General features: G+C 47.7%; 1 protein-coding gene across 8 annotated transcripts; it reads left to right on the forward strand.

The window, feature by feature from the left end:
* The first annotated feature begins 80 nt into the window (after positions 1 to 80).
* Positions 81 to 26,940, forward strand: kdm4c (lysine (K)-specific demethylase 4C). Of its 8 annotated transcripts, none has more exons than XM_083692583.1 (22): positions 81 to 157; positions 2,340 to 2,503; positions 2,824 to 2,999; positions 3,528 to 3,642; positions 3,919 to 4,112; positions 8,542 to 8,591; positions 9,185 to 9,288; positions 9,976 to 10,113; positions 10,324 to 10,517; positions 11,333 to 11,610; positions 11,818 to 13,958; positions 14,205 to 14,316; positions 15,856 to 16,034; positions 16,153 to 16,384; positions 18,880 to 18,956; positions 19,201 to 19,256; positions 19,361 to 19,469; positions 22,625 to 22,861; positions 23,057 to 23,227; positions 23,406 to 23,525; positions 24,376 to 24,468; positions 25,418 to 26,940. In XM_083692583.1, the coding sequence occupies exons 2-22, from the start codon at positions 2,360 to 2,362 to the stop codon at positions 25,583 to 25,585; spliced, it is 5,088 nt and encodes a 1,695-aa protein (XP_083548709.1). In that variant the 5' UTR covers positions 81 to 157; positions 2,340 to 2,359; the 3' UTR covers positions 25,586 to 26,940. The 8 variants fall into 8 exon arrangements, with proteins under 8 accessions (XP_083548709.1, XP_083548711.1, XP_083548712.1 ...); XM_083692585.1 differs by having other exon boundaries at positions 24,376 to 24,453; XM_083692586.1 differs by having other exon boundaries at positions 22,625 to 22,819.
* The last annotated feature ends 179 nt before the right edge of the window (positions 26,941 to 27,119 follow it).

The following is a 27,119-nucleotide window of genomic DNA, read 5'->3' on the forward strand; positions in this document are numbered from 1 at the left end:
ACATGTACCAGTTGAGTCGGGGTCTGTCTGGTTGAAGTCTGAAGAAGAAGACGCTGTCAATGCACAAACCAGTCACCAGCTGTCATGAGAAAACAGCTGGACGACGAGCAACACGAAGGATAAACAACAATACGACATCGTATTTTTCAAAAGAAAGGTAGGGTACACCTCTTCCCGAGAAATAGTACGTGTAATATGGTGTCAGTTGATGCTAGTGACGTGTTGTGTCAACTCATTTGTTGGGTCTATTTTCTTGGGTAACAGTAGCTAGCCATGCTAGCTAAGACATGGCTAAGCTCGCTAGCCAGCCAGCCCAAGTTGGCACGCGCTAACAACAGCCCGTGGCACCTCGCGTGCGTTATTGGATGCGAAATTGTAGAATATAGTGATTATTATGAGACATAATTTTAGATATAACTTATGATATGTATGTATTTTCAACTCAGAGCTCTCTGCTGTTTTGGTGAACCTAGCCCATGACAGTTAGCTGGTGAGTAAGCTAGCTAGGTAGCTAGTTGACTTGCTATAAATATGGACCAATTTGCTTGTTGTATTTGATATCTTGTAACAATTAATTTGTTAACAAACCAGAAATGCAGCGTACTGCCAAATGTCTCTCGTCAGTCGGACGATCCAAGATGTGTGAACTGTGTGGCACGGTTCAATACGTGCAGCAGTTAGCCAGGTAGCGTCGGCCTTGCAGCCACCTCGGTTGCAACAAGGGGCATTTAAATCCCCAGCTGGTATTGAGAGTGACTGAAGTTGACTACCCGGCTAATGTACTTTTTATCACAGCAACCAGTCGTCACCGCTAACTCGTTCCGGTTAAGAAACTGCGGGTTGTTGAAGAAGTAAGACATTAAAAACATAGGGTGTTGCCCACGCTGGCATTGTTATCAATATTCGGAGTTTCTCTTTTGATGGTCTGCCATTGCTCGCTATGACAACAGAACGTAGGCTAACACCAGACAGACAAAGCTCAGGCTAGCTTCTGCACGAATAGCTAATGCAATCAGGTTAATCTAATCATTCACTAGTTAGCTAACTAATTTGAACGTACTAACAGTATGTGATTTGTATCGATAGTGTGCATTCAACAATTTATGAAAACAGTTTATTATTTGGGGGAAATCATTTTCAGCAGTAATCACATTAGTACTACGCATGTCTGTGCAATGCAACCCGGAATTGCACTCCATTTCTAAGTGAATTCAGTTATTGTGTAAAATATTGTTTGTTTGTATATCTGCATACTTTCTATTGGCATTATTTTAACCTGCGTAAATGTGTTATATAATTAACTTATTAAGCCCTAATTTCCTTGTTGTGGCCCTCCGTCACATTGCATTTCGAGTTAACACTTTTGTTCCGTTGTTTAAACGATGGTAAGCCTTTGTCCCCTTGTAAACTGAATTTGTTTCGAGTTGGGCACAAGGGGGGTTGCCAGCCAGCCCCAAGAAGGAGGCTGAGAAGATCCCGTTGCATTTGTGGGACGTCTACTCCCCCTAGTGGACATATTGTTACTAACACATTGCATTTTTTTGCCAATTAAACAGTAATCACCGTTATGTTGCCTAGCACCCCGCCCCCACCAGCATATTCACACCTGATTCCACTTAACAACTAATCAAAACCGAGTAAGTTGGGTCAAATATTGTGCGGTGTAGCCGCCTAGGACCATGGCTGGATAGTAATGCCTAAAAGCATTTAAGGCAAGTCAAAGTTTATTGATGCAAATTGTACAATTAAATGTTAATTTGCAAGCTTCCTCTCAACAGTGCAAATATCAGGATGTAACAATACAAATAGAGCGACAACACAGTAAGCAATACGTGTCAGTAAGGCAATATGTTTAAGATAAAGTGAGTGTGTGTGTGGTATTGTTGATGTGCAGAGAGTCAGTGCAAATGGTCTGAGACCTCTGCTATCCTCAAGTTTAGCCTGCTCCATTAGGGGCTGTACACACTACACACTTTTCAGGTGTGGATGTGAAACCAGGCCAGCCCAGTACAACTCAGGTTCGGCTCTGTAGTTTTAGTAGGGTTTAGTGTACTTGAAGTAGCACACTAGGAAATAGGGCACCAAGTCAAGAGTGTACTTGAAGTAGCACACTAGGGAATAGGCGGTCGAGTATAATTAGAAGCTCGCTTTTGTTAAGAACAAAAGTGAAAGCGTCATGATGTTCCTCAGTGAATTCAGCATTCTAGTGGTATTTTTTGTGCATTTTGACATTCTTTTGGCAGAACCCTGTGGCCTATAGCCTGAGAGTGTGTGGCTTCCTTCTTCTTTTCATTGGTTGATATTGATAAACCGTATTTTGTGTGTATGTATGTCCCCAGGCTTTTGCTCGGCAGGCAGGATGGCGGGAGCAGAGGTGTATGGCCCTGCGAACCCCACCTGCAAGATCATGACCTTCAGGCCCAGCATGGAGGAGTTCAGGGACTTCAACCAATACCTGGCCTACATGGAGTCAAAGGGCGCGCACCGCGCAGGCCTCGCCAAGGTGTGTGTGTGTGTGTGTGTGGTCAGTGAAACCATCCTGTAGGAGTGTGTTAGTTATTAGATCTCTGTTGGGAGCTTCGGGAAGATAATCATTCACCATGACCCCTCTCTCTCCCCTTCCTCCCCTCTCCTGTCCCCTCTTCCTCTCTGTTTCTCCCCTCTCCCCTTCCCCCCCTCTCCCCTCACCCTCTCCTCTGTCTCTCCCCTACCTCCCCTCTCCTGTCCCCTCTCTTCTTCTCCCTTTCCTCTCTGTTTCTCCCCTCACCCCTTCCCCCTCTCTCCTCTCTCCCCTCACCATCTCCTCTGTCTCTCCCCTCCCAGGTGATTCCTCCTAAGTGCTGGAAGCCCCGGCGTAGCTATGACAACATAGACGACCTGCTGATTCACGCCCCCATCCGGCAGGTCGTGGCTGGCCAATCAGGGCTCTTCACCCAATACAACATCCAACGGAAGCCCCTCAGCGTGCAGGAGTTCCGACGCCTCGCCAACAGTGACCAGTGAGTGACCCTCTGACAGAGAACACACACACACACACACACACACACACACACACACACACACACAGCCTTTCTCCATTGTTGGAGAGCGTGTCTGCGAAGAACAGAAGCAACAACCATGCTTTTATACTCAAACTCTCTCCTCATAAGGCTGATTCTGCTCTTTCAATAAGGGAATCCCACATCAAACCGTTGGAGTTTAGCAGCCAGGTTTAAGTGAGTGTTTTTCATCTCCCATTGAGAGACCAGGCACAGTCGCTCTCTGCCTGGATTGACAGTTTGGATAGAGCTAGAGGTCTTTTTTTTTTATATAAAAGACTCTCAGAGATAAAGTTAAGATGACAAACTCTAAGAAGAGGCTTGTAGTATTTAGGGTTGAGAATTGACAGGCAGGTCTAGTATGCTTCCATTCTATAGGAAGGAGGAGCTGTTACTGTTGCCTACACTGAATATGATGCCTCTTCTAGTTATGTTTATTCATACATGTTGTTATACTGAAGTTCTACCGACGTCCGTCCCCCCCACCAGGTACTGCACCCCCCGCTACCTCAACTATGAGGACCTGGAGAGGAAGTACTGGAAGAACCTCACCTTCGTATCGCCCATATATGGAGCGGACGTCAGCGGGAGTCTCTACGATGAGGTAATGCTCTCTCTCTCTCTCTCTCTCTCTCTCTCTCTCTCCATCCCTCTTTTATTCATTTTAGCTGTCTGTATTTTCTCAGTCTCGTCATAACATCGGTTTAGTTTTTCTCTCTTCCTTGCTATTTCTCTCCTCTCTCTCTCAAATCCGAGTTTGTTTACTAGATAAAAACATAATTGCATCCCAGTATGACATACAAGATGAGGGCCGCCCTGAAATAAACACAAACAATTATACACACACAATCTATATCCCCCAAACCTCTTCCTCTCCCAGGGCGTGGAGGAGTGGAACATCGGCCACCTCAACTCCATCCTGGACGTGATCGAGGAGGACTGTGGGGTGTCTATCCAGGGGGTCAACACTCCCTACCTGTACTTCGGCATGTGGAAAACGTCCTTCTCCTGGCACACCGAGGACATGGACCTCTACAGCATCAACTACCTGCACTTTGGAGAGCCCAAGTCATGGTAGGTAGGCTGTAGGGTGCATGGTAGGGTGAGGATCTCCTTGAGCCAGTCACCCAGGAGGTATGATGGCTTCGTGGGGTACCATCGAGATAAGGGTTTCCAATACAGTAACTTCAGTTTCCCATGAGGAATGGCAGAAGTCTCAGCTTCTCTGTTTGAATTTCAAAATGTGCTGGCTTGTTGTTAGAGGTGGGTTAGATCGATCTCTTTATCCATTAGTCGTGGACCTCCGCATCAATACCAGCATAGCTAATCGTCCAGTGAAAACAACCCCACAAGAAAGATCATTATAAGCAGCCAGTGTTTGCGATGGTTAAATATGCCCATGGGTGACTTTTGTGGTCATTCATTCAACAACCGGACTCCAGTTCATTCATCCCCTCTCTGTCTGCGCTGTGGGCTGTCATTGAATATGGCCACTGTGTGGTAACTGCTCTGTGTGGGCACACTTGAAATGACTAAGTGATAATGTGGTTTAATGGACACTTTGTAATAGAAGTTCACCTGTCTCACTGACCTCCAATCCACAAACTGGTAAGATAGGATATTACTTTGTTAATTAAACCCCAGAGGGGAAATTTGATTGCACCAGCCGATACACCCAACACCAATAAGTACACAATGCGAACACAACAAAGGACACACAGAAGAGCACACTAAAAAGCAGCACATCAATGAATACAAACAAGTTTCATGATAAAAAGCCTCATAACCGAATGTAGGATGTAAGGATCTGTGGACAACGCTCTGTCTCCCAGCTTAATGCACCAACTGCCAAAGTATTCCGGAACACTCACCACCAAGGGTGCCAAGTGTTTTATGTGGTATTTACCTGGCAACAATACTTTGATTGGCTACAAAATGACGCATAATCATTGATCCGTTTTTGGTGAAGAGTCACCGTGTGTGTGGTGCTGGATTGGTGGACAAGGTGGCGCTGGATTGCATTATCAAAACAGATTTGCGTTTGTTCATGTCAAAAAGTGCAAAAAAAAATACAGCTTAAACTGCATTAACTGAAAAACACAATGTTTTTGCTTTTAACAACAATGTCGTTGGTGATCAAAGATACTTAATCTATCATGACTAAATATCAGTACAGTTTTCTCTGAAATGTTTCCATCGTGCTGGATCCAAGTGGACAAGGTGGCACAGAGCCTCTCTTCCATTCTTTGGAGAGAGAACCCTTTACCTGTTCACCAGTGACCCCGTTGATGACAACAGGTGATAGGGTTTCTCTGTCACCAGCTCTTTAGTCTAACACACATTCAGTTCCAGGTAGCTGCACCATGTCAGGAATGAAGATACGTCCCCCCCTGTTCAGAGAGCCTTGTTTGAGTCAAAGCCTCTTTTAACAGAAGCTACTTCACTCCACCGCCATCTTGGCGATGCCTCTTCAGGCGTTTATTTTTAATAAGACCATTATTTTTAATAACTGCTGTATTTATTTATTTATTTATTATTATTTTTAGACATGTCCCCTTCTGGGAGGGCAAGACAAAAACTCCTTTTTGGTTTTTCACATCACTGAAGTGTGTAGAAACATTTTGTGCGGTCATTTGATCATTAAACGTACACTAAACGTTGTATTGGCTTAAAAATACACTTTGTTTGGATCTGTTCTCGCCTTCCTAGCCTCCCGCTCTGGTCTTACGCACATGTTACTAGGGAAACGGCACGAGAAAGACGCAATCCTTGCAACGTGAACCTAGCACCGACCAACTGTCAATAATGCTACTGTGTGGTAATTGGTCAGAAATGTATCCCCACTTGGGACTGGCGCCATCTTCCCTGTTTCTTGCAAAACCAATAGTAAATCAAGGGAGTTGCGTATCTTTAGTATATACAGTCTCTGCCTGAGTTGGCCTTGGAGTTAGTCTAGGAGACAGGAGGCTTGAGTGTGTCCCGTCAGTCTGCTGAGTAGAGGAATGGTGATGAAACCCACCCTTAGGGGGGCACCTGTCCTAGTGATGATGCTGTCTGAAACTGAGGGGTTCTGTAGCCCACTGAGGTCTGTCAGTGAGGTCGTCCCTGATCCAGGGGGATGGTGGAGGGGTTCGCATGCTAGAAGGTGAGGCTGGATGACTGAGGGGAGAGGGAGAAATGGGGGATGGAGAGGAGAGAATGGAAAAGGTAGAAAGGGAAGGATGTGTTTCCTTTATTCATCCTTCATGAGGCTGTGTCGCTCCATCTCTCCCTCTCTCCATCTCTCCGTTCCCCTGGAGCAAGCTCTGCTCATTAGAGCAGTCTGCCCTCCAACCTTGTGGGGATCAGTGTCACAGGCAGGCCCATACACACACACATCTACCTACCTACCTAGTCTCTCTCACACACACACACACACACCTACCTACCTAGTTTCTCTCTCTCACACACACACGCCGTGTCTCATGCACACACACACACACCTTGTCTCTTACGCGTACACACGCATGCACACACACACACACACACACGTCCCTGGAGGGGAGCAGCTTAAAGAAGCACCCGTTTCACCTCACCTCCCCCTCAAACCTGTGGCAGGCTCTCCCCTCTCCCAGCTCTCTAAGCTTGACAGGTGATATGGAAGGGGGGGGGGGGGGGGTTGTTATGAGAGAAATGCCAGGGGGCTCAAGGGAAGGGGGGAGGTGTGAGTCAAATGGAATGCCTACGTAAACCAGGAGAGAATTCTACCTGGAATAAAATATTTAGAGTTCAGTCTCCAGCAGTGTTGCACAGGGAGATCTAGAATAAGGTCAACGTTATAGAAACAAAGAAAACAACTTTTAAAACCTTTCATATGGTGTGAGTGTGTGTGATAGAGAGAGAGAGAATAGAATGAGGTCAGTGGAAGATTGAGGTGATGGTAACCCTGTTTAGTTCCTGCATGAATAACAGTCTGTTGCTATAACCGGCGGTCACGTTGTACCGGCATTAGACTTGTTTAGCTTGGTAAGGTAATGCATCTTGAAACCGGGGGAGTCAAAATCACTGCGTTTGTGCATTAGGCTACGCTTTCACTACCTACTGTGAACTCCAGAGAGATGTTCTACTCTCTCAACAGGGGAGGCTGCTGGAGGTAGAAATCAGAGGGACAGGCTCATTTGGAACGCATGGAATGAGAAACGGTGTATCAAACATGGACAGGATCAGTTTGATACCATTCCTAATTCCATTAAATACATTACAACGAGCCCGTCCTCTGTTTTCTACCTCCACCAGCCTCCCCTGATCCTGTCACACGTCCAGTCGTCTGCACCAGCGAAGCCCAGTCAGTTGTGCTAACAGCCCCGGCCTTTTTAAACGTTACCACTTGAGTCATTTAGCAGACGCTCTCATCCAGAGCGACTCGCACCAAGTACCTTCGCCAAGGCGGGGGAACAACTAGGACAACACAGTCGTTACAAGTCGAGACTTTCTAGAAGAATAAGAACAGTCACACAGTGCAAGAGGAAAGGAAGAGAAAACTGTTGGAAGTTGTTTGTTTTTGAAGTAGCCTTACAGATAGGAGTCCCTTCCTTCCTTCCTAGCAGCATATACATGTTTAGTCCTGCTGAATGCTAGGTGGGATCCTTGGGATGGCCGGACTCTGACGTCAACCCCATTGAAGTTGAGATATAAAGTGGTTAGGTAAGAGGTAAGCGTTATGGTTAGGGGCAAGGTTAGGTAAGCGTTATGGTTAGGTAAGCGTTATGGTTAGGGGCTAGGTTAGGGTTAGGTAAGAGTTGAGGTTAGGTAAGCGTTATGCTTAGGGGCAAGGTTAGGTAAGCGTTATGGTTAGGGTTAGGTAAGAGTTGAGGTTAGGTAAGCGTTATGCTTAGGGGCAAGGTTAGGTAAGCGTTAGGGTTAGGTAAGAGTTGAGGTTAGGTAAGGGTTAAGGTTAGGGCTTTGGTTATGGTTAATGTTAGGGTTAGGTAACAGTTATGGTTAGGGTTAGGTAACAGTTATGATTAAGGTTAGTGTTAGGGTTGAGGGCAGGGTCTTCCCTAGGATCTCACTTGGCGTCTGCCGTTGAGCATCTGTCATGTTGGACGAGGACTGTTGAGTGTGCATGCTGGGTGGGGTCGATGGGGAAGTGCAGGACCAGCACACGACAGTTCCAACATTTCTGCTACACACCACTAGGGGTCAGTCTTGCACCTGTAAATGAAAAATCTGAAAAATATATTTAATTAATTCCTCTGGTTTCATAGAATCATTTTACTCACTGTAGATAAACTGGGGATGAACGCTCTGTGTGAATGTATGAATAACTTTGTCATATCCCGAACCATTTATCAACATTACCAAAAGGATCATAACCAGACAGAGCAAGCACACACACACCTTAGAGAAACACACCACACACACACACAAAAGAGACAGACATACACTTTAGACGCACGCACGCACGTGCACACACACACACACACACCTTTCTGAGCACTTCCTTCTCTCACCTCTCTAACAGGTACGCCATCCCTCCTGAGCATGGGAAAAGGCTGGAGCGTCTTGCTACAGGTAATATTGAGTGATTGTTATTTCCGGTACGGTCCTGTACTCTACATTAGTGAACACTCACATTAACCAGGCCTCTCTTGAAAACAACATGCTGTGTCTCAATGAGACGGCACAGCATATGGAAGCATAGCACAGTCACAGCAGATGGCAGTTTTCCTGTTTTATGTAATCCATTCGTGTTTAAACTAATCTTCTGGTTTAACCTAATGTAAAGTAACCGTCTGTGTTTTGAAAGCCGCTTATCAAGTAAAATGTAGTATTGTTGTTGTTATGATTATTATAATTAGTATTATTAAATGGCTCTAAAGCCCTTTGCAGGACAGATAAACAATCCCTGGTCCCCTGCAGCCTTTTTAAAAAAAAATATATATATATTATTTGGACTTTATTTTTTTATTGAAGAACATTTTAAGAACACCAACCGGCAGGTACCATACAACACAGACACATCAGACAAAATGAAGTTACGTCATCTTTAACTCGTGTCCTCGGCCACAGCTGTTTCCTCCAACCGGGTCAGGTACAGATGTTCTCGCCCAGCCTGGGGTTTTTTGAGGAGTTTTAACGGCGGCCATTTTGTGTGTTTCTTCCAGGCTTCTTCCCCAACAGCTCCAAGGGCTGTGAGGCCTTCCTCCGCCACAAGATGACCCTCATCTCCCCCTCCATACTCAAGAAGTACAGCATCCCCTTTGATAAGGTAACAATTGACTGTGTCGTGTGTGTGTGTGTGTGTGGTGTATGTGACTGCGAGCTGATCGACCACAGAACAGACAACGAGGAGGTAAGGCCTTGTACTGTGTGTGTGTGTGTCACTCACTCAGCTTTTCTGCCATTACATTCAATTCGATATCCTGCGTTGGAGTTAAACAGATTTATGAATTCAGATTCTCTGTGTGGTTGCTATGCTTATTACGATTGAGCTGGCTTTTTGGTCAGGTCCAATTTAGATAAAAAAATTTATCTCCACGAGACGTCCCATTTTTAAATAAAAGTTGAATCGCTAAAATTTGAATCGATAACAAAATGTGAAGTTGCAGAGCCTGAAGGATCTTGTCCTCAGAAACCCATCTCCTCTCTCGCTCGCTCTCTCTCTCTCTCGCGCTCTCTCTCGCTCCCTCTCTCTCTCTCGCTCCCTCTCTCTCTCTCGCTCCCTCTCTCTCCCTCCCTCTCCCTCTTTGTTTTTCTCTCTTGCTCCCCCTCTCCCTCCCTCCCTCTCTCTCCTGCTCCCTCTCTCTCTCCCCTCTCCCTCTTTGTTTCTCTCTCTCGCTCCCTCTCCCCCTCTCTCGCTCCCTCTCTCGCTCCCTCCCTCTCTCTCTCTTGCTCCCTCCCTCCCTCCCTCTCTCTCTCACTTCCTCTTGCTCCGTCTCTCTCTCTCTCTCTCCAGATCACCCAAGAGGCAGGAGAGTTCATGATCACCTTCCCGTACGGCTACCACGCCGGCTTCAACCACGGTTTCAACTGTGCCGAGTCCACCAACTTCGCCAGCGTCCGCTGGATAGACTACGGCAAAGTGGCCACTCAGGTAACACACACACACACACACCAGGTATAATCATAGTTTGTGTAGGGGAGTGCCTCCTCTAGTTTCTGACTCACACAGACTGGGGTGAGAGGTGTCCTTGAGGCAGTGGAACCCAAAGAGTAATACTGATTGTTCTTACTCTAAACACCTCCATCTCCCCCCTCTCCCTCTGTCCTCCACAAACCCCCCCCCCCCCCCCCCCCTCCCCAGTGTACGTGCAGTAAAGACATGGTGAAGATCTCCATGGACCCGTTTGTGAAGCAGTTCCAGCCAGAGCGCTATGATGTGTGGAAGCTGGGGAAGGACTCTTGCCCCCTGGACCACACCCGGGCCACGCCCAGCTCCACCCCCGAGCTGCAGAACTGGCTCCAGCGACACCGCAGGACCAAGCCCCCCAACAAGAGGTACCGAAGCTACCTGTACCTAGCTCATAGCACTGTGGCTATCAATAAACAAGAGGTATATTAGCACTGAGTTGCTGCCTGTGTCATTGACCAGCCCAGGCTCATAGCACTCTGGCTATCTGTTAGCAACAGTAAACAAGAAGTACATACACAACCTTTATCTGTACACTAGCTCAAGCGCATAGCATTGTGGCTGTCTATTAGTTAGAGTAAACTAGAGTACCCGTGTCTTTAGCTAGCTCGTAGCATTGTGGCTGTCAACAAGAAGTATGTCCTCTGTGTTTTTTCTTTCTCTGTTTGCTACCGTAGCCCCTAGTGTACATGGCCCAGTACAACCCTATAGCTAAAGAGAGACACTGCAGGACTGAACCCACCCAACAAGAAGTATTTCTTTCTGTTCGCACCGAGTTGTTATGTAAGGGATAATCAACGAGGACGAGGTGTGCGCTCATGGAAAAATAATCCACGATGTGGAGGTGTAAGTCAGCCTGAGGAGCCGAGGATTAGTTTCCTTGATTGTACACCTCCAAGTTGATTTATACCGCCTTTACCTCAGCTTAGTTGAACAAGAGATTCTGATTGGCTGAATTGCGTCTGTGTCGGTGCGTCTGGCTAGCAAAGTATTTCTCCCAGAGAAGGACTTTTGCTGCTAGCGCCTAGCATCTATGCTAGCTCATTTTCCTGGTGTGCCTGCGAGGGCCGAGATTCGGTAATTCCTCGCCTGTTGAAACGGAGATAACTGCACAAAAGAGTAACTTTCTCGTCTCGGCCTGAATTCTAATCCTCCATCCTCTGCATTTTCTCCCCTGCTCCAGCCTCACCCACCCCCGCACGCGCTCCAAGCGCCTGAGGACTACGGAGGAACCCCTAGCCCTGGAGGGTTCATCCATGCCTGGCAGCCGGAGGAGGCTGGGGGGCCCCCTGGGGCCCAAGATCCGAAGGACACTCAGCCAAACAGACTGCACGGCTGGGGAGGAGGAAGAGGAAGGAGAGGGTGAGGGAGAGGAAGAAGAAGAAGAAGAAGAGGAGGAGGAGGAGGAGGAGGCGGTCGCGGCGGAGGCTCGGTCCCATCAGAATTCACTACAGCTCCCTGGTAAGTTGTGTGTGTCATGTGAGTGTGCGCACGCTTCCATTACATTCGGAAGTCCTGATCAAACAGAAATTTCTCATTTCTACATGTTATCTTTACAATTAATCGGTGGTGATGTTCTAAGCAATCTTGGTTATATAATAAATTCACAAATTTGTATGATGTTTGACGTTGGAGTTAAGCGTGTGTGTGTGTGTGTGTGCGCGCCAGCAGGTCCGTGCAGACAGATGTGTGTGGTCAAGGTGAATAGGATGGAGAGTGACCGTCTGGCCTTTCCCCCCGCTGAACCACGCCGACGCCGCCCCTCTCGCCCCTCCCCCTCCCCCGCCTCACACTACAACACAGAACCAGGGGCAGGGCCCACCGTCTCCCCCCCTCACAGTGACCCCCACGACCCCACGGGTAAAGAGGTCACTGATGGAGCCCAGTCAGAGGCTGGCCCGACACCTGCTCGAATAAAAAGCCCAGTAGGATCCCAAGATTGTGTATCGAAGCCACTCTCCCCCCCTGAACTACAAAACTCACTGGGCTGCTTTATGGGGGTCACCCCTCCAGACCCCCTTCGGACGGGGTCACCAACCCCCAAAACGGGCTGCCCTACTGGGCATGAGGTGTGCACGTACCCCCCTGACTCTGGAACTCTGTCATACAGCCTTTCACACAGAGAGGAGAAAGCCCTTACCCTCACACCAACACCAAGCCTAAGCACTGAATACAAAATGGCCGCCGGCCGAGATCCCGAGACAGACACCAAATACACTACTAATATGGAGCTCATGGGCTCAACCAATCACAACACGACCACAGAAGCACTTTATGGCGTCAGCGCCGACACTGAACTGACAGGAAGTGACAGCTCTCGCTTCGTTTGCTTTAGCTCGCTAACTTCCACGCTACCCCGCGAAATTTGCGGCGCCGCAAACCGTAGTACCGCCCCTGTGGAGAACAGTTCCCCCCCTCTCCTGCAGAGGAACGGCGTGGCGGCCACCACCGATATGCCCCTCCTCACCCCCGAGCTGGCGGGCGAGGAGCGCTTCTGTCCCCCTCTGCCCCCGGTCCTCACCCAGGAGATGCCCTCCCTCACGCTAGCGGTCAGCGGCGTCCAGGCCGAGGTCAAACCGTCCTGTTCCTCCTCCTCCTCCTCCTCCTCTTCCGCTGCGCCCGGCGCTCTGTCGCTAGCGCCCGTGCTACAACGCGAAACGCCGACTCCTTCGCCGCCCTCGCCGCTCTCGGGAGAGAGGGAGGCTAACGTGCTCACGGAGTCCAGGCAGCAGGATCATCGAACGCCAGCGCTTCACAACGACTGGCGCTCATGTCCTGCCGGGGATCACCAGTTGCAGCTGCCGGCTGCAGCGTTAACGTTGGCGACTAAAGCAACTAGCGGCCCTCGGCACAAAATGGCCGCCGACAGTCTCCGAGAAGCACCACCGCCACTCCAAACAGCCACTGTAGCGAACTACAAGGAGCCCCAGGCTCGGCGGTCAGCAGGGAACGCCATTAGCCACCTGGCTTGTGACGTCACACTACAGCAAATACAGCCGTCGAGGACGGAGATGACGGGCCTCTCGGAGGGCTCCGCTCTGAGAGACCTAAACCTGTTGAACCCCAGTGTCTCAGGCTTAGGCCTGGCGAGCCCTTCCAACCACTTTGACCTGAGCCCTGGAAACAACAACAACAACGACCCCACCGCCACAACGACAACACTACAACACCACGAGATGGTGGACACCCACTGTAGTTCCCAAAGCCTCTACCTGGAGCCCAAGCCCTTCACCTGCGGCATCTGGAAAAACCTCAACTCGCAGAGTCCCGCGGTGCTCATCGAGAGCCTCCACCACCCGGAACTGCCTGGCGACTTCACCCACGACTCGCTGCCATACACGATGTGGACGGAGCCCCAGTGCAAGGAGGTCACGGACCACGAAGACCCCGATCAGGACCACCAGGACCCGGAGAACCAGGGGGACGGGCCCCTCACCTGGGCCCAGCTGGAGTCCACCTCCCTGGGCTCGGCCGGCGTTGGGGAGCCCCTGGGGCTCTGCGGAGACTTTGACCTTCATAGGGGGGAGGTGGAGGTGGCCGAAGCCCTGGCGCTGTGCAGGGAGCTGGGGGTGGAGAGGGAGGCGGAAAGGGGTCTGGGCCACACGGACGGAGGGAGAGAGGGGGGAGGGGACGGGGTGTCGGACATGGAGGAGGGGGATTCAGAGGAGGAGCAGAGCAGCGTGAGAGAGGAGAGTAGTAGTGATTCGTCTGAAGAAGAGGAGGAGGAGGAAGAGGAGGAGGAGGAGAATGATCTGAGTGACTACGAGTGTGGTGGTAACTCAGGGCTGGAACCTGGGGAGGTTTGCACTGTGAGTATCACTACACACGCATGCACATTTATTTAATAATTTTACAGACAGATTTAATTGTAGTGTTTTTAAGCCATTTTTAGGTACTGTACATTGAATTAGAACCCTTCTTGCTCAGTTCCACTGGTGAATAAGACCACCACACACACACACACCCCTCCACACACACCACTCTCTCACTGTCACTCACACCTACACACACACACACGCACACACACACCTCTAACTGTGACCCTTGTCTCCCAGTACCCTGCTCCATTGGTGAAGAGGAGCAGTAAGAGCTGGCGTCATCCTCTGAGGAAGCCCACCGCCCGCGCCGTGCCCACCGCTGTCAAACAACAGGCTGTCAGTGATGATGGTGGGCACACACACACACACACACTAAAGGTCTGAGTACTGCCTATGTCAGCCAGTCAAGAGCTCCCATTAATACACACACACACACACCGTCTTTAACCAAAATATGCATTTCCCGTCTCCATCTGGCTCGGAGTACTGACGGTCCTCAGCGGGCCAGAGACCATGAACCAGTGACCTCTGATGGTTTTGACACAGTCAGAGTTTGGCCGCCACGCTCCACTTCAGCCCAGCTATTTCAACCCACCAGTCGTCACTTTTCATTTTTCACATTTTACTTCTCCCTCAGCGACCCTTTGGAAGACATCAGGCACACACTAAACGACTGAATACTCCCCATGTCAGCGAGTCAAGACCTCCAATTAACACACACACACACTCATATACACACCCATACACACACACTCCCATACATACACACTCTGAGGAGAGAGATTTATTATTACCACAGTGAAATGATCTGGGTTGGAACCTCCGTCAGAGTTCTCCTATTTGTCTTCATGGCAATTAGTTAAAGGCCCACACCAGCCAGTTCTGCTTCCTGGCTTTTCTTTAAAAAAAATACACGGATACGCCGAGTGGTACGTTAGTCATTCACACCAATTTGGGAAAGTCACGCCAGATATAGCTAGGAAAAATTCTCAATAAAATGTGTTGAAAGGCAGTTTGACTCACAAAAAAGCAGCTGAAAGAGGTTCAGAGGGTGAGATTAGATTCTGGGCGCCACATTTACAAACAGGCGAGCCACGTCACACTTCGGTGTTCTAGAGTGGTATCAAATGTCACATGTCACGGCATGTGGGAAATTGTTTTAGGAGGAGCTAAGAAAATAGAATGTACCGCCCAAACTACTTAGACTTCAAATTGCTGTTTTCAGACTTGAATCATTGTGCGGCCCCCGGAATTCTAACGAAACAAAACCAGTAACCCCCGGATATCATAAACAGCAACAGCTAAAAAAACATCAACATGACTAATGTTGGTCCTGAACAGTTTATCCCTCAGACCATAAGGACCGAGTGATCATCTATTTAGTTGTGGGGTAAAGACCCCCCCCGCTGAGTCATTTTATGGCCCCGCTGAGTCATTTTGTGTGATTAGATTTTTTGTTTGTTTGACAACCTATTCAATCAAATCTGTGGTCAAATGTTGTACTTTATCTCTGAAACGTGGTGACTGGTTTTGTTTTGTTAGAATTCTCTGTGGAATGGACTTGTGGAATGGTCTCTCGCAACATACATGAAAACACTTGTGACAGCAAAAGAGATCACTGACTTCCAGTGGTAGATTTAGCAGATACATGTGCAATAACATCCATCGGAGGCACTTGTATGTTAACAAATTATACATTTCAAATATATTCATATTTTACAGTGTCGGAATGGACTGGTCAGTCTCGAGCAACACACATGAAAACACTTGTGACAGATCAGATCATTGTAGGCACTTAATGTGATGTATGTTAATACATTATATATCTCAAATGATAGATTTCAATTATCTTCATATTTTACAGTGTCAATGGTTGTTGTTTACCCAGAACCCCATGATGTGAGTCTGGAGGGGGAGGAGCAAGAGGTGGAGCCCTGGGCTAAGCCCCTCCTCTTCCTATGGCAGAGCAGGAAGTGCTACTTCACGTCGGAGAGGGAGTACAACGCCCACGCTGCCACCATGCAGCCCTACTGTGCCGTCTGCACACTGTTCATGCCATACTACCAGGTAGAACACACACACACCTCAGCCTGAGGATAGAAATATACCTGACCAACCATTATCCAGCCCCTACACACACACACACACACACACACCTCCTAACACCTCTCTCTCTCTTTCCCAGCCCGAGGACAAACTAGAGGAGGGCACGACCACCCCAGACCCGGCCCCTCCAGACGGGGCTAGCAGGCCCTGTGGAGGTGAAGGACTGAGGAGAACCAAGCCCCTGATCCCAGAGATCTGCTTCTCTTACCGGGAGGAGACGTGCCCCCCGACCCCCACCACGGCCCTGCTACAGGAGGACGGGACCAGCCCCCTGCTCTACTGCACAGGCTGCTGCCTGCAGGTTCACGCAAGTACGGACGCAGGGGCGGGATGGGCTGTGTGTGTGTTAGATGTGTTAGCGTTTGTGTGTGGGTGTGAGACAGGTCGCTGAAGGTCGGTGTGTGTGTGTGTGAGAAAGTGAGAGTTAAGTTAGTGTTTGTGCGTGTATGGGCATGCCTGGGTTAGGTGTGTGTGTGTGTTGGATATGTTAGTGTGTGTGTGGGTGAGAAATGGGTCGATGAAGCTGTTCGTGTGTGTGTGTGTGTGGGTTGGGCACACGTGAGTCTGTGTATGTGGGGGTAGCCCCTGCCAAAAGTACCTTCAAAACCCCTGCTACCCTAAAACAGTCAGACATACTTCTGTTTAACATGTTCTAACTGAACAAGCAGAGTAGAGCGAGTTCAACGAGTCCAAGTCCACAGTCTCTCTTCTTCCATCTCTCTCTCTCTCTCTCTCTCTCTCTCTCTCTCTCTCTCTCTGTGGTTGGAGTGTTTTATTTCCCTCGTCAGCTGAATGAGAGATGAATCCCTGTTCTCTTCCTGTTCAACAAACCCCTGCCATTCCCACAACTCTACTCAAACACACTTTCCCAATCCCACAGCCAGACACCCAGGCGTGTGCGCACGCACGCACACACTCAATCTCTCAATCACACTAGTTGGTTCCAGTTCTGCACGCACACACATTTTCAACACCCCCCCCCTCCATCCCTCCATCCCTCCATCCCTCCATCTCTCCATCCCTTGTCTTTCTCCTCTTTCTCCTCCTCACTTCATCCGTCTGTCCTCGTGAGTGGGTTTGAGAGGGTATCAGTTAACATTGATGTTAAACCCACAAGTTCGGACCAGACGGCGATAAGTATGGTCTGATGGTGCTTTCCATCTCCGGTGTTATTTGAAGACGGAATGGTGTGTGTGTGTGTGTGCGCGTGTTGTTTCTGTTAGGTATGATGAATATGAGGAGGGCAAGCACAAAGTGTATACTCACTCACACACATCAAGCTTCGACAGCTTGTGCATTTCCACCGGCCGGCTGCCAAACTCTTGAAAACATTTGTCTTCTCTTCCGTAAAAATGTTTTTGTCGTGTACCTCAAGGACGAACCGTTGAAGAAACCCCAGACGACAACAAACAAGAGCTTGTGTTGTTTTGAGTCCTTTTGTTGTGTACTGTCTCCTCCACGGACCCACAGTGCCACGAAGGCTCTGACGTGGCCTGTTAGCATCTGACGCTAATACAACGTGGCACGCTAGCACGAGGCTGTCGCTGCTGTGGCCGGCCTCTGTGGCAGGGCCTGGTCATTGATATCACTCAGACGCACACACACACACACACACACACACATTTACATTTACTGTGTATGCACACACAAACATACGTATACAAAGATACATATACACACACGTTTACACACTCTCTCTAAGACACACACACAAGCACACACTCAAACACACGTTTACTGTATATGCACGCACGCACAAACATACATATACGAAGATACACACACTCACTCACTTACACACACACACACACACATCTCATATTTCCATTTCCAGTTGTCTCTCGTGGTCTGCACCATGCTTTGCATGGCAGTGAAACCCTCTCTGTCAACATGCAGTGGAAACAACAATGGATAGGGAAAATGTGGTCTATTCTCACTGTGGGCTGATGGTTGTTTGCCTTTACAAATGCCTGTCGTTTAAGACTGATTTGCTGTCTGCCTGTGGTGCACTTCTCTAGGAGTGTGTGTGTGTGCGCAGGGGTGTGTGTGTCTGCGTGGGTGTGTGTGTCTGCGCGTGTGTGTCTGCGCGCGTGTGCGTGTGTGCGCATTAGATTTGAAGCCTGTGCTGTATCTTCAGCAGGCAGATGTAGCTGGATAGACGCTCGCTAGATGCAAATGAGGTTGAGAGAGACGATGCGTTTCCGTTCACCTTCTACTGCCTCAACAACACCACTGTGCTGCGGGTGCTTGTGGCGCCCCATGTGGTTTGTGTTTGCAGCAGGGGAGGCTGGAGGAGGTAGAAACCGGAGGACAATGGTTTGAGGAATGCCATCAAATACGTGTGTTCCATGCATTACAATGAGCCCGTCCTCTGATTTCTACCCCCACCGGCCTCCCCTGGTTTAGGTTCTTTTCCTCTTGGATCAGGGAGTGATTTAGACTTGGTCAGACATCCTGATGGCGTGTTGACCAGTCAAGTGCCTTGGATGAGCTGAAACCAGCAGGAGTGGGGCGCAGACAGGGAGTTTGAGTGTGTTATAGAAAGAACAAAAGAAATATGGAGATTCCGACAGAGATTGAGAGAATCGGAATGTACAATCAATTGCACATCAAAACTGTCTAGGGTGGTGTACTCCTTTGAATACTAGTGAGAGACAACTAGACAGTGTAATTACAGTGGAGCGTCCCTTTAAGGGACAGATGTGGGCTACGACATATTGTGGAGTATATTTAATCACCGGTGTGGTGAATTTGCAGGCATACGAGATATTGATGCTCCTAATGGTTTCACTTCCTGTCTACGTAGGTTGCTATGGCGTCGCCGCTGACGATGCCAGTGAAGAGTGGTCGTGTGACCGCTGTACGGACGGGAGCTTCACAGCCGTACGTGACCGACCAATCGGATCAGTTTAGTGTTTATGACATCACTGTATCCCGGTCATTGTATTTCGTGTTTCACAACCAACCTGGTAAAGGTGGTTGAGTAAACATTAGCTAGATATCTTGGTAGTTGTCTAGTAGACATTGGCTTGATATGTTGATGATAAAGGTTGTTAACTAAGACATCTATCAATAGATATCTAGATGGATGGATGGATATAAGGCCTCATTTTGTCCTCTTTCTTAGGAGTGCTGTCTGTGTAATCTGAGAGGTGGAGCACTGAAAAGAACCACTGATGACAAGTAAGTGTGTGTGTGTGTATGCACACACGCTGATATTATATGTCTTAATGATGATGATTATATGTCTTAATGAGTGTGTTTTATTGATGTTTGTTGTTGTGTAGATGGGCCCATGTGATGTGTGCAGTAGCTCTGCCAGAGGTGCGTTTCAGTGATGAAGCCAAGAGGAGCCCCATCGACACCAGCAGGATCTCCATGCAGAGATACAAACTGGTGAGGACACACACACACACCTCGACCACACACACACACTTGCTCACGTCTTACTCCACAATACAGCAGTTGTTAATGATCAAGCTTTGCTTTCGGGCATGTTCGTCTCACATTGTTAATTAGCACTGTGAACACTTCATTAATTAGACTGAGCCCTTTCCGAAAGGTCTTTGTGTGTGTGTGTGTGGGTGGGGGGGGGGGGGGAGAAACTAGTTTGCCTCACAGGAGAGAGCGAGAGCAGGAGTGCCTAAAGGCATGACACATTGCCACTGCAGTTTTGTAGTTTAACCCCCCCCCCCCCCGACACACACCCTTCATGATAGAGCTGTAAGCAGCAATAGCAGTATATAATGGTTGATACACAACCACAACCAAGCCCACGTCTAACTCTGTCTAATGAAGGTTTGTCTAGGGGGAGACAGAGGGGGGCGCTGGCACCTCTCTCTCTCTCTCTCTCTCTGTCGTTCATTTGTTCCTTCACTCGTTCAGGCAGCAGCAAGCCACGTGCTAGAGTTGGACCCGTTACCCCCCACAGCAGCCCAACACATTCATAATTTACTCTCCCACACACACACACACACACACCCATCTTCCCCACAGCAGTCCAGCACATTCATAATTTACTGTGGGAATGTTCTTAACGCTTGGCTCAACACAGGAACCCAAATACACTCCGGAGATGGTACAGCCAGGCAGGGGAAAGTGGGTTAGACACACACACACACACAGAGACTGAAACGTTCACTTACCTACAGTATGGACGTAGTCACTCCTACTCTCAAACTCCGCCATCTCTCTCTCTCTATCTCGTTCTCACACACACACACACACACACACATCCATGCACGGTATGAGCCAGCGTCAAATCAAATCAAACTTTATTTGTATTCCACAGTTCATACACAGGCAACAACAACAGTGTGCTTCACAAAATAATGAATAAATAAAAGGCAGAGAAGACAATGGAGTGAACAAGACACAGAGACAAAACATCAGAGGGCAAAAATATAGAGGTTCACACAGTCCAAATGTTTCTCTCCCTGTCATCATGGTCGGATAGAGAGAGTAGGAGAGCCTGTCAGGGGTAGAATGGAGGCAGTCTGACGAACCCTGCCCCTCCCCACACCCGTTTCACACGTGTTTGGTACCATTCCTCATTCCGTTCCGTACATTCCAATGAACCCGTCCTCTGATTTCTCCGTCCACCAGCCTCCCCTGTGGGAACACAACGACATTGACAAGGTGTTGGGGAGAGAGAGAGATTGTTTCTGTTCTGTTTTTTTATCTGTTTTATTGTCTTGCACAGTTAGGTTTTCAATGGGCTACTTAAATGTTGTTTTGCCTTGAGAACTAGCATTTTGACAGATGCAGTCCAAAAAAGATCTAAAAGATTCATTTTACACAGAAACAAAATACAGAAAAAAAATCTTATTTGAGGGGCCAGATACAGGTGAGATGCTATACTAGCTCAACAGGCTAAGTAGCACTGTAGGCTAAAAGAGACATTTATTTTATGGCATTTAGACGGCTTTGTCCAAAGCCAGTTACAGCAAATACATTTGTCTTAGTAAGTGAATCATCTATCCATCAGTCATCATAAGATAAAGTAATCTATGCTAGGACCAGGGGCCATTGGCAGTCACAATGCTAGAAGAAAGGAAAGAAAAGAAAGTTTATTTTTTTCTTTTTTCAAAATTCATTTACAGGAGAGAAACCTGCACGGGGGGGGTAGTGGGGATGAAGAGGTCTTTAGAAGGGAAGACATGCACCACATAGACTTTAGCCGTGGCAACATAACCATCCATCAAACCACAAAATATCCTCCCTTAACCCCCCCCCCCCCCCCCCCCCCGAGTACCAAGAATTCATATCGGCCTACCGACGAAAAATAATAAAATTTATACAAGCTTCATACATTCCGCCGTCCATCAAGCAATTAATTATATTTCCTTGAGTTATGAATACTAACAATTCATATATGCCGGATGAAGGGTTTCTCATTTGACATACAAATATCGATCTTTTCTTCCATGTACTGTAAGTGTGCAGGACACAGCCGAATCACATTGCGTCTTCTATTTATAGCATCTGTACTGTCTGTACATATTACAACATTTACATCCATGCTTATCCCCAATAGAGCCCACTTAAAGACAATAACGCACGCACACACACACACCCTCCTGCTATAGTAATGGACTTATATGAAGACATACATGTTAGATAGACAGGAAAGGAGAGAGAGTTCTAATGGGGGGGGGGGATGTCGTCATTTTTTCCCTACTGTGGGAGAGCGAGAGGGAAAGAGACCACAAAGGAAGTGGATTTGATGGGCTGTTTGGAGCAGAAAAAAACAGGGATCTTTGTCGTGTTTGTTTCTGTGTGCACGTTTCTTTGGGGTTCTCTCTCTCTCTCCCCCCCCCCTCTCTCTCTCTCTCTCTCTCTCCCTTTCCTCCCCTCCCCTCCCTGTCTATCTATCCATCTATCTTTGTCTCTCTCTCTGAGTGAGTGCGCCTTTGTCTCCCAGACCCCAAGTCATAAAAGCCTGCGTGGGTGTGTGTGTGCCCGCGCCCGCAACAAACAACATGTTCTTGTTTACATGCTCAACAGTTCACTGGGTTCTCCCCAAAGAACGTAGGAGGGGGGCTGCCCCGCGCCACCTTGTCCTCTTGGCTCCACCACCATGAAAACAACATTTCAGAGCAAATTATACTGATATTTAATCATGGGAGAGTAACTGTCTTTGATCCCCAACGATCGACATCTTTGGGGAACATAACGCTTTCACTGTGATTTGGCGCTTTTAACAGTGAATCCAGCGTTTCAGCTGTATTTTTTAGCACATTTTGACATGAATGAACGTGAGTCGGTTTTCTTAATGCAATCCAGCACCACCTTGTTGAAACATCCTGAAACAACCTTCCTTCCCACACTGCTTGAAAGCCAGTGGACATCAGAGGTCACACGTGTTTGATACCATTCCTCACTCCATTCCATGCATTACAACGAGCACGGTCTCCGATATCTCTCTCTCTCTCTCCCACCCCCCCCCCCCTTTCTCTCTGCAGATGGTATACTGTGTGAGCAATGTGTGAAACAGTTATCCAGTTGTACTGTGCAGAGTTTATTGATTAGTTTATTTTGTGTGGGTGTAGAAGTGTATCTACTGCCGGAAGCGCTGCGCAGGGAAGCGTCAGGCGGGAGCGTGTATCCAGTGTTCGTGCGGCCGATGTCCCACCTCCTTTCATGTCACTTGCGCCCATGCGGCTGGAGTCACCATGGAGCCAGATGATTGGCCCTATGTGGTGTCAATCACCTGCCACCGGCACCAGTCACGGAGCTCCTCTGCTGTGAGTACTCCCAGCGGCCCCGCCCCGGTCCCTCCCCCTACAGTAGGTAATCACACACACATGCGCGCGCACACACACACTTATGAATACACACACACACTTATGCATACAGGCTTACCCCACACACATTTATCACACACGCCGTCACTCACCACTATCCATACTATCACCACACACACCCCCACACCCCCCCTACCCTACGGTGCTGTGACCCCCGTGGTGTCCCCTCTGCCACAGAAGCAGCGAGGGTGCAAGAAGGCCATGGTGCTGGGTCAGACGGTGATCTCCAAACACAAGAACCTGCGCTACTACTCCTCCAAGGTCACCCAGGTCACCTCCCAGACCTTCTACGAGGTCATGTTCGACGACGGCTCCTTCAGCAACGACACCTACCCTGAGGACATAGTGGTGAGGAGGGGAACACACACGCACACACACACACAAACAGGTACACGCGCACGCACACACACACACACAAACAGGTACACGCTCACACACACACACACACACAAACAGGTACACACGCATATACACGCGCACGCACACACACACACACACACTAATCAGTGTTTTCCTGTCCTTCCAGAGCAGGGACTGTGTTCGTCTGGGGCCTCCTGAGGTAGGAGAGGCTGTCCAGGTGAAATGGCCTGATGGACTCTTCTACGGAGCCAAATACCTGGGCTCCAACGTCTCCCACATGTACCAGGTACACACACGCACTTTCTTACCTAGACTGACAGACTAATAGCCATGCAGACAATTGATTATTTTGTACCCCCCCCCCCCCCCCCCCATACGCACACACACACATCATACATACATCAGTCCTTGCTGATGTAGTTATGATGGACAGAAAGAGGGAGAGGATGAGGGGGGGGAGAGAGAGAGATGGACAGAACAAGAGAGGATGAGGGGAGTGATGGAGAGAGTGAATGTGTGAGGACGAGATGGAGAGAGAGAGAACGAGGGAGCGAGGAGGTGACAATCTGCATTATTCAAACACACTAAAATATTCACTAAGCAGGGAAGTGGAAGAAGCAAGCTCGCCTCTAATGTCTTTATTTAGGCGGCTACGCGTGAACTATTATCTCTGCACAAATGCTTCTGACACAAGTGGGGGATGCAGAGCGGGGAGATGGGTAGAACTTACGTTTCCATATCCAGGCGGGCAGGTGTCAGCAGGTTTTTTTTTTCTCGTGCGTCATATTTTTCTATTTAAAAAAATAAATAAAGAAAAGTGAAAAAGAAAGTGAAGTACACTCATCGACAGAAAACTGCTGCAGTCTTTCTCTCTCTCATGTTTTTGCTTATCAAAGGGAGTTCAGATCCAGGTTGTTTTTGTTGCTTTTTGGTCATCTGTTTTTTTAGGAGAAAACGTACAATACAATCGTAAGGATAGGAATTTCTTTTTCCTTTTCTTGTTTTTTTCTGTGAATGTGGTCGTCCTTGGTGGAGTTTGAATATCGGTGAAGGATGAGTAGATAAGAAAGGAAACATAAAGTGATTGCTGTGTGTGTGTGTGTGTGTGTGTGTGTCCGTCTGTCCGTCCGTCCCAGGTGGAGTTTGAGGACGGCTCCCAGGTGCTAGCCAAGAGAGAGGACGTCTATACACTGGATGAAGACCTGCCTAAAAAGGTGAAAGGGAGACTCGTAAGTACTCCTCTCTTCAACTGTCATTCATATTATTATTATAATAATAATAATAATAATAATAACTGTATTTATGACGTTCTCCCAAAGCTGGTTACACAGCGCTTCACATAAAAGGAGGGAAGATATAAGTGGGAAATAAGAAATAAAAACGTAGATTAAAGGTTTATTATTTATAGTGTACATTTCGGGTTAAAACTTGAACCCAGATACTCATCATTAACGGGGAACTCAAGAAGCATCTCTCTTTCTCTCTTGCTCTCTCTATCTCTCTCTTTCTCTCTATCTCTCTCTCTCTCGTATTGAGGGAAATCTGCCAGGTCGATCTAATCCTGGACAGCAAAAAATAATCAAGGTTTTGAAATACTGGTCCCTGATCTTTAGAACCTTGATGAGCTGAATCAGGTGCGTCAGTGCTGAGCTGGGACTAAAGCCTGCAGTACTGCGGCTCTCCACCAGGAGTGAGGATCACTACCATATATGGTCTGCATAAGGACCACTTCCTGTATATGACTATATGGTCTGTCTATACAGTGCCATCACTATTCACCCCCCTGGACTTTTTCCACATTTTGTTGTCACATCCTGACTTTAAATACATTGTCACTGATCTACACAAAATTCCCCATAATGTCAAAGTTTTTTTTTTTAAAGAAATCTGTAGTAATTGATTAACATAAATCTCATAAATTGACTTATTCACTCCCTTTGCGATGACGCTCCTAAAATTAGCTCAATGCAAAAATGTCTTCAACAAGTTACTCAATAAATTGAGTTTATCTGAGTGCAAGGATAATAGTTCATATGATTTCGGAATTAATATCTTTGTTTTTATAGGATCTCTGTATATATCTCTATATATGGTTATTATTAACACTTCCTGTTTCCTGTATGTTTTTCCTCTCATTATGGTGTCTCATGTTGTCATTTCCTGTCCCGCTTCCCCCAGTCCACGGCCTCCAGCATGCGTTTCCAGGACGCCTTCTTCACCACACAGGGAGAGAGGAAGAGGCAGAGGACGCCCAACTCACGCTTCCAGAAAGACTTTGTGGCCCTCCCGGGTCTCCGTACCGCCACCAAAAGCACATATGAACCACGCAGCCCCAAAGGGAAATGAAGAAATGGATTGATGGATGGATAGAGAGAGAGAGAGAGAAGAGAGGTTCAGGAGATGGATGACGATTGAACGAATGCACTGAAGTGGCGGTGGATATGGAGGGGGAGGCGTAAGTCGGTCAGGCCCACAGAGTTATAACACTAGGAGGGTGCACTACATGGAATTCCTCATTCACATGTTAATGAATGGGAAAGACAGCCGGTGCCTTCTCTAGTAGTATATCTCTATGGTTGATCCCAGTTCCACTTCAGTTCCTAGCTCCTGAATTTACTGTGTTTGGGCAAAGTTACATCTCTGGTCCTAACTCCTAGACGTGGCTCTCTACTGAAGGGTACATAGTGGGAAGGGTTTAGGGGAAAGGCCTATGAACTGAAATGTTAGTGTGTGTGTGTGTGTGAGAGAGAGAAGGTTGGGTCGTCGGAGGGAAACTTCGATTGGATCGTGACGACCTGAAAGACCGCGGAACAGAATGCATTATGGGCAGTGGTTGCCTAACGCTTTCACATCTGTCAGGGAATAAGAAAAACAACAACAAAATAAAACAAACTTATATTTGTCAGATCACCTTTTTTGAAATAAATGACAAAAAAACATGTTTTTCCTTTGTATATTACAAAAACTCTGAGATTTTTCTAAAATGGCCTACCTGCCGTAGCTTTCTGATCTGTTCCTTGTTGTTATTTTTGAATATTAATGCACTTTGCTCGTAGTATTTTTGTTTCAGAGTCCTATTGTTTCCTCTCCGCATGTTGTGTCGTCTGCTACTGCTTCTGCCGGGGTGCGTGTCAATAATCTAAAATGGCTTCCTCTACTTGTCTCCCTAATTTCCTCCACTCTTTTTGAGGTGTTCGTGCCATCTAGGTAAAATTCATATACGTTATTTGCGTAGAGCCTCCTATTGGTTCATTCTGATGCTCTCTGAGAATGGGGAAACTCGGTATCGTCTTTGTACAATGAGTTTCCACCTGAGAAATGAGTTTCCTAGTTCCTTGTTTCTGAGCGCACTGTGAAGGCAGTTGTGTTATCTATACTCTGAACCGGTGGAATGCACATACCCAGTAGATGTTCGCCATTTTGCTTTCACCGGTAGTAGATCACCATTCAAATGTCCATAGATCACTCTCTCCCCCCCACCCCCCTCCTGGCGTATCTCATCATGGCTAGCTTACAGAGGCTCTTGTCAGGTCACGTCCCCGGCCCCCCATTAACATGTGAATCTGAGATGCAACTGTTGGATGAAAACACATTGTCGAGATTATTTAATTTAATATTTGTATTAATTTTTTTTGGGCTTGCTTTGGAAAAAAAAAAAGTATTGCTAACTGCTGTAAGGAATAAATAAAAACATCAGTGTCTGTTCTTTTTAAATCCTGTTTTGGTTATTCTGTAATAGACGTTTTGATTAGGTGACAGGTCATAGGTTACAAGCATAGACAATGATTTTGCTCTGAAAGGATGAGTTGTCTTGGAAAATGTGTGGCTGTGTGTTCAGCTTGTACAGAAAATGCAACAGTTTCCCCTAGCAACGTGTGTG

Source organism: Argentina silus, assembly GCF_951799395.1.
Source record: "Argentina silus genome assembly, chromosome: 21".
In the NCBI taxonomy this organism is placed as follows: Eukaryota; Metazoa; Chordata; class Actinopteri; order Argentiniformes; family Argentinidae; genus Argentina; species Argentina silus.

Bases quoted from the DNA above. Each gene is read 5' to 3' on its own strand.
- kdm4c (XM_083692583.1), top strand. From the start codon at position 2,360: ATGGCGGGAGCAGAGGTGTATGGCCCTGCGAACCCCACCTGCAAGATC. The intron at 9,289-9,975 runs GTAACAATTGAC...CTCTCTCTCCAG, and splicing joins ACAGCATCCCCTTTGATAAG to ATCACCCAAGAGGCAGGAGA. The intron at 16,035-16,152 runs GTAGAACACACA...TCTCTTTCCCAG, and splicing joins TGTTCATGCCATACTACCAG to CCCGAGGACAAACTAGAGGA.